Genomic DNA, 6,917 nt, shown 5'->3' with positions numbered 1-6,917 from the left:
TCTAAAATTAAATCAGAATTATTGCAGATGAATAATGAGATTTTTTTAAATGTACAGCTTCAAGCAGGTTTACATACCAACTTAACAGGAAATGCACAAAATGTAATCAAAAAACTAAATGAAAGGAGAGAAAATAAAAGAATCAGAGGAATAAAAGACGATCATGGTAACATTGTTGAGCTTATTAGGTCTAAATGCCAAGAAGCTTATAAGAAATTTCCAATTGATGAGGAAAAAATTACACAGTTTTTATCTTCTTGTCCAAAACTAAGTGGAGCAGATTTAAGTAATTTGACTAAAAATATAGAAAAGACAGAGATTCTCAGTGCAATTGAAAGTCTAAATGATGGGAAATCGCCGGGGCCAGACGGGCTGCCGGCCGAATTCTATAAAGCTTGCTCGTCTGAAATGAGTGACCTACTGATGGAGTATTTTAATGAAGGACTGAAAAAGGGAATGTTAAACGAGAGTTTTTATCAGGGTGTGGTGTCGCTGATCTATAAAAAAGGAGATCAGTATAATTTAGACAATTGGAGACAAATAAGTGTGATGAATATGGATTATAAGATTTTAGCCAAAGTCTTAATGAATCGAATGAGCGGGTTTTTAAATAGAATAATTGAATTTGAGCAAACGTGTGCAATAAAAGGTCGTTTTATGATTGATAATTTATGCATAGTTAGGGACCTCATTTCAGACGAGCAAACTGAGGACTTCTGTCTAATCAGTCTGGACAAGAAAAAGGCTTTTGATTTTGTTTCGAGGGAGTACTTGTGGCAAGTGATGGAGTGCTATGGCTTTCCTCTAAAATTCATAGATATGGTGAAAGTCTTGTATAAGAAATCAATAGTTCAGATTAATGTAAATGGAGTTTTAACAGAAAAGTTTGAGATTCACAGAGGGGTTAAACAGGGATGCACTCTATATCATGGCCATAAGTCCTCTTTTGAACAAGATCAAGCAGGACCCTCGTATTTCTGGGGTGACTAATAAATTGGGTGCACAGGTCAAAACCTCGGCTTATGCAGACGATATAACGGTGTTTATTAAAAGTCAGAGTGAATTTATTGTGGTATATGAACATTTTAAAAACTATGAAGAGGTCGCTGGGGCGAAACTAAACACAGATAAGACGGAGGGGATATGGCTGGGTGGAAATAAACCGCCTCACATGAGTTTAGACATGAAGGAAGAGGTTAAAATCTTAGGACTCTCAATTACAAGAGGAAGCTGTGCTGAGAATAATTGGAATAATAAAGAGGAAGAGATCAAAACAGAGCTGGAACAATGGAAAGTCTCAAATTATAAAACCAAGATTCAAATCATTAAAACTTTTGTTTTGTCCAAATTGCTGTTCTTAGCCACAGTTTCCCCCCCCCAACGATAAATGTATCATGAGGCTAAATAAAATGTGTGTGCGATTCATTTGGGGCACCTCAAGGGAAGTCACGAAAAGGGAAATTTTATATAAATCTAAAACTTTAGGAGGTCTTGGTGCAATGGACATTGGTTCAAAACTTAAAATAGCTTATTGTAAAATGGTAGCACAGGCAATAAAGAGAGGTGCAGTGTGGGTGGGGGACACTAGAAGTTGGGGGAAAAAGAAAGGAAAGGCAAGAAAAAATGGTCCATACCACAAATTAATATATGGCGATTTTTCTTTTAAATATGCAAAGCTTAAGATTAACTGGTGTAACTTTTCTAGTAAAAAGATCTATAACGTTATAAGCGAACACATCTATGGAGGTCTCTATCAACACAAACATCTCAACGAAGCAGAGAGTAAAATATGTATTAGAAACATCCAATCAACGCACATCTCTGAGAACATGAGGGACATAGCATGGCTAATCAGTGTGGGTCGATTAGCTGTACGATGTGTTGTTAAGTGGAGCTGCTACGTTACCACGAAACTATGTCCAGCTGCTAACTGTGATGAAGATGAGACTATTGAACATCTGTTAATTCATTGTGAACGATCTGTGGATGTGTGGAAAAGACTAAAAGCTCTGGGTGTTAAATTCAATATAAATGTTAAGTCTATAATGTTTGGAAATTTTGAGGAAAGATTGTCAAAGAATGTTAAAGATTTTTATTGGTTGATTGTTTGTATTACCAACTGTAAACTGTGGAAAAAGATGCAAATGGTAATACAACAGACGCAAATTCCTGCAGAAGTTGTTTTTAAACAGATAACTTTTGAACTGAAACGACTGCGAACAATGGACAGAAAATCAAAATATCCCTGGGCTCTGCTGGACTTATAATTTTCTCATTAAAATTAATTGTAAGTTTGTGTATTATTGTATTTTAGATGGATTTGTTGTGTTTGTGTGTACCATGGTATTCATATGACTTTGTATTGTTCTTTTGATATGTATGTAATTGAAATATTTAATAAAGTTTATTTAAAAAAGCAAATATCCAGGCTGTACTGCTGCCCAAGACAGAGAAAGGCAGTCAAGACCAAGTAAATTGCTAAATTGTAAATAACCAAAGGCTCTTAGCCACCCACTTAAGCAAAAACAGTGCAGTTTTCTTTTTCTAATTCTTCTCCTATAAAAAAAAAGTTCGAATGATTGTTGCAGGTTATTGTGTGTACATTAGAATGAAATTAAAGAATCATAGCATCACCACGTCCCACGATTGCATACTGAATAAAATTTAAAAGCTCTTATTCTACCCGAACACAATGCGAATAAACCTATATGAACATCTGTATAACTACGGGATTGAAGGTGAAATGGCAGGCGTGTAATAATGAATGAACCAAAAATCTGAGTAACGTTACAAAGGACGTTTAAAAAAAAAAATAAGAATGTGGTACAGGAGCCCGCCAAAGCGTTGGGGTACTGTCTTGTGATTTGAAAATGTTGGCGCGGTAGAAGACGCCCAATAACGTTTAGCCAACGCCTGGGGAGGCGGGCACATTCAAGACGCCCAATACCGTTTAGTCAACGCGTGGGGAGCCGTCCAAAGGGAGGCGTGCACATTCAAGACGCCCAATGAGCGTTTAGTCAACGCGTGGGGAGCCGTCCAATGGAAGGCGGGCACATTCAAGACGCCCAATGAGCGTTTAGTCAACGCGTGGAGAGCCGTCAAATGGGAGGCCGGCACTTTCAAGATGCACAATGAGCGGCGAGCAGCTCGAACGCTTAAAAGGGGCCGCATTATGTGTGTAAACTTATTCTATATTTTCGGTCAAGAAGAGTAGAGTTTGATATCATGGCAAGAACCAAACAGACCGCGCGTAAGTCTACTGGTGGCAAAGCCCCGAGGAAGCAGCTGGCTACTAAGGCTGCTCGTAAGAGCGCCCCGGCTACCGGCGGCGTCAAGAAGCCTCACCGTTACAGGCCCGGCACCGTGGCTCTGAGGGAGATCCGCCGTTACCAGAAATCTACAGAGCTGCTGATCCGTAAGCTGCCCTTCCAGCGCCTGGTACGTGAGATCGCTCAGGATTTCAAGACCGATCTTCGCTTCCAGAGCTCTGCCGTCATGGCCTTGCAGGAGGCTAGCGAGGCGTACTTGGTGGGTCTGTTCGAGGACACTAATCTGTGCGCCATCCACGCCAAGAGAGTCACCATCATGCCTAAGGACATCCAGCTGGCCCGCCGTATCCGCGGAGAGCGCGCTTAAATTAAACCGAACGGTCATAGGTTTTTCCCAAAACATTCCCAAGGCTCTTTTAAGAGCCACCTAAGTGTTCCAGTCCAAAAGAGCAACTGTACTAGTAACGTCAGAGAATAGGTCTGTGTGAGGAGCGCTCGTGTGACGCCGCTGATATTCATTCCGGCTCTGAGCAGTGTTTAGTGCATACATTAATAGCTTGAATGAGTAGTGTCACATGCCGGTATTACACAGCTTTCTGCTCAGTATTTATCAAGCAATACGAACACCAAAAAATACTTCGATGTGTGTACCAAGACATTTTGTGAAGTAAGGTAGGTAATTTGGAACCTTAAAAATTAGCAACAGAATAAATTTACATACACATCTATGGGGCTGTGTATAGGCGTTTATACACTTACTTGCTTTATTTTAGTATATAACGTAAAAATACCCACACAATAGAGTAATTGGGACTAAGACATCGCGCGGGAAAATGAACCGGAACCCAGAATTAAAGTAACATGTTCTCCCCACTTCTCTTAAAAGAGCCGTTGGGTTTGATGAAGTCTTCGTCGTTTCTTACTTGGAGCTCGTGTACTTGGTGACGGCCTTGGTGCCCTCGGACACGGCGTGCTTGGCCAGCTCACCGGGAAGAAGCAGGCGCACGGCGGTCTGGATCTCCCGGGAGGTGATGGTGGAGCGTTTGTTGTTATGAGCCAAACGGGACGACTCACCGGCGATGCGCTCGAAGATGTCGTTGACGAACGAGTTCATGATGCCCATCGCCTTGGAGGAAATGCCGGTGTCGGGGTGGACCTGCTTCAACACCTTGTACACGTAGATGGCATAGCTCTCCTTCCTGGACTTTCTGCGCTTTTTTCCTCCCTTACCAGCCGTCTTAGTCACGGCTTTCTTGGATCCCTTCTTCGGAGCGGACTTGGCGGGTTCAGGCATGACTATAGCTTCTTCGAGTAAAACTGAAGAATAAGGAGGGGCGCCCGGCACCGGCTTATCTAGTCTCTGCTGTATGAAATGATGTGGTTTGGTTGTTGTAATTACTCTAAAATTAATGTCATTTCACTCCCATTTTATTTACGCAGCCTCACAAACACAGTAATTCAAGATGTCATTATTTCCACATATGTAAATATCTCCTATTCTACTAACTTGCAGGTTAACATTTTGACCACACGATGGCATCCAAGCTCCATCGATGTCATATCGCTCAGCCCAGAACACCTGAGGCGGTCTTTCTGCAGTGTTTTCGCTTCTCTGATCAGCTAGTATATCAGCTACTATGTAGCTAGTATAAGTTTAGTTCCAATGTGTCAAACACAAGGCCCGCGGGCTAAGTTAGGCCTGTGAATGTCGCCTCACAGCAAGAATGGCCTGGGTTCGATTCCCGGCCGGGTGACCAGGGTCATTTCTGTGTGGAGTTTGCCTGTTCTCCCCGTGTCTGCGTGGGTTTCCTCTGGGTACTCCGGTTTCCTCCCACAGTCCAAAGACATGCAGTCAGGCTGATTGGACATCAAGGTGTGTGTGTGTGTGGGATTGTGTATGTCTGTCTGTCTGCCCTGCGATGGACTGGCGACCTGTCCAGGGTGTATCCTGCCTTCCGCCCAATGACAGCTGGGATAGGCTCCAGCACCCCACCGCGACCCAGAAGGATAAGAGGTTTCGATGATGTATGTATGTATGTATGTATTCTTATTAGCCTGTTTCACGCTGAGATGAACTACAGTCCCCAGCATGCACTGCAACATAGTGTGCGTTCTGACTCCCTTCCCTCAGGAACAATATCTGGGCCAGCACACATAGAAAAGACCCCTGGTGTCTAGTTCGAGCTGCGACGGCGTTTTGAAGAATAAAGTCGTAATACTTCGAGAAAAAGCCGTAGAATTACGACGTTAAAGTGGGAAATTACCGGGAGAAGTCGCAATATTGTCGCCAGAGTGTTTGCAAAAGTAAAGCAGCAACTTCCTCGTGTTAAAATGAGGGTGGTGAGAAGTTGGTGGATTACTCTCGTATCGATTTCTCCTATAAAGAAAGTCTCCCTGTCTCTCCTGCACATCAGCACCAGATGGTTATTAGTATAAGAAACGGCTGAGCAGGAAACCGTGTTTATTTAGAATAAAGAGCCAGACGGACTCGGAGGATATTTTCTCTGTTGTTGAAGAACTCCAGGCAGTGGCTGCCTACACGGCTGTCGGGGGCTATATCTCCGCTCCATTTGAAGAGAGCATGCAGTTTCACAGGAGACAGAATGATAATCAAAATGATCCATCCTGAAGAAGAGAAACTGCTGCGCCCTCGCGTCAACCAAAACCCCAAATTATGGCAGACACCCCATCCCCCCACCGCCCCCACACACCTAGCCTACGTTATCCTCATTCTGTCCATTCTGGCACCAATTCTATGATAAATCTTCCAGTTTTCAAATCATGTGTTATTTAATGAAGCCAACTGACCGATGTGGACATCATTTTATACATTCTTAGAGCATCCTCAAGACCAGGGCCGGATCATGGATTCACGAGGCCCTGGGAAAATAAAAAATAACCCAGTAAACATTTGGCCGTTGAAACAACGTTGAAATCACGTACATAAATGCTATTTAATTTACGTTTTCTTATGGTTGAAAATGAACGTTAAAAAAAGACGTCCAAGCTTAACTGTTGAAAAGACAACCAAAAAAGTCACAGTAACAACGTCATTTTCAGGTGTTCTAAGGCCTTGGAAAAAATTATAAATTATAAATGAAAAGACACTGAAAAGTCATCCAAAATTAATTTCCACTAGTACATTCTCAAAAAAGATAACACTTTACCATGAATCCTATATAGAACCATTTCATGCTTAATACACTGTACAATAGAAGAACCTTTTTTGGTGCTATATAGAATGAATTTTTTGTATAGAACCATATACAACACATTATCTGTCAATGTGAAGAAACTTTTCACCATGCAAAAAAACTTCCTGTAGTTAACTAACAATTTTGATTCCAATGTAAACATCAAACAAACTTTGTTAAATGGAAACTTGATAACCTGTAGTTATTCTTAATTTCATTCGTGGAACATAAAACTGGACCATGAACTTCGTCAGGACTATGACAAAGATCCTATGCATCAATTCAGAAAGAATTTTCACCTTTGAACCATAAGCTGTGTCAGTATTGTATATGATTTTCAATGTTTTAATGTAAAGGAAATCAAGGTAATTATTTAACAAGACAAAATCTTGCATTTTCATTTCTGAGAAGTCAAACAAGAAAAGAAAAAAAAAACAAAGATAAAAGCTCTGCA

The 6,917-nt window shown here is 41.4% G+C and overlaps 2 protein-coding genes across 3 annotated transcripts; one reads left to right on the top strand and one right to left on the bottom strand.

Annotated features, from left to right (window-relative positions):
- Nucleotides 1-1,013: 1,013 nt before the first annotated feature.
- LOC118797177 (histone H3) lies at nt 1,014-3,636 on the top strand. 2 transcript variants are annotated; one of them, XM_036556433.1, is made up of 2 exons: nt 1,014-1,026; nt 3,224-3,636. In XM_036556433.1, the coding sequence occupies exons 1-2, from the start codon at nt 1,023-1,025 to the stop codon at nt 3,634-3,636; spliced, it is 417 nt and encodes a 138-aa protein (XP_036412326.1). In that variant the 5' UTR covers nt 1,014-1,022. The 2 variants fall into 2 exon arrangements, with proteins under 2 accessions (XP_036412326.1, XP_036412325.1); XM_036556432.1 differs by lacking the exon at nt 1,014-1,026 and having other exon boundaries at nt 3,137-3,636.
- A 521-nt stretch (nt 3,637-4,157) lies between these two features.
- LOC118797497 (histone H2B-like) lies at nt 4,158-4,829 on the bottom strand. The gene is made up of 2 exons (XM_036556870.1): nt 4,802-4,829; nt 4,158-4,586 (listed from the first exon to the last, which is right to left on the bottom strand). Exons 1-2 carry the CDS (start codon nt 4,827-4,829, stop codon nt 4,189-4,191), a joined length of 426 nt encoding a protein of 141 aa, XP_036412763.1. The 3' UTR covers nt 4,158-4,188.
- Nucleotides 4,830-6,917: the final 2,088 nt, after the last annotated feature.

Source organism: Colossoma macropomum, unplaced genomic scaffold (assembly GCF_904425465.1).
Source record: "Colossoma macropomum unplaced genomic scaffold, Colossoma_macropomum, whole genome shotgun sequence".
NCBI classification, from domain to species: Eukaryota; Metazoa; Chordata; class Actinopteri; order Characiformes; family Serrasalmidae; genus Colossoma; species Colossoma macropomum.
This window is presented reverse-complemented; position numbering and strand designations above follow the sequence as displayed.

Coding starts and splice junctions, on each gene's coding strand:
- LOC118797497 (XM_036556870.1), bottom strand. CDS start 4,829: ATGACATCGATGGAGCTTGGATGCCATC. Junction 4,587..4,801: donor GATGGAGCTTGGATGCCATC/GTGTGGTCAAAA, acceptor CTTATTCTTCAG/TTTTACTCGAAGAAGCTATA.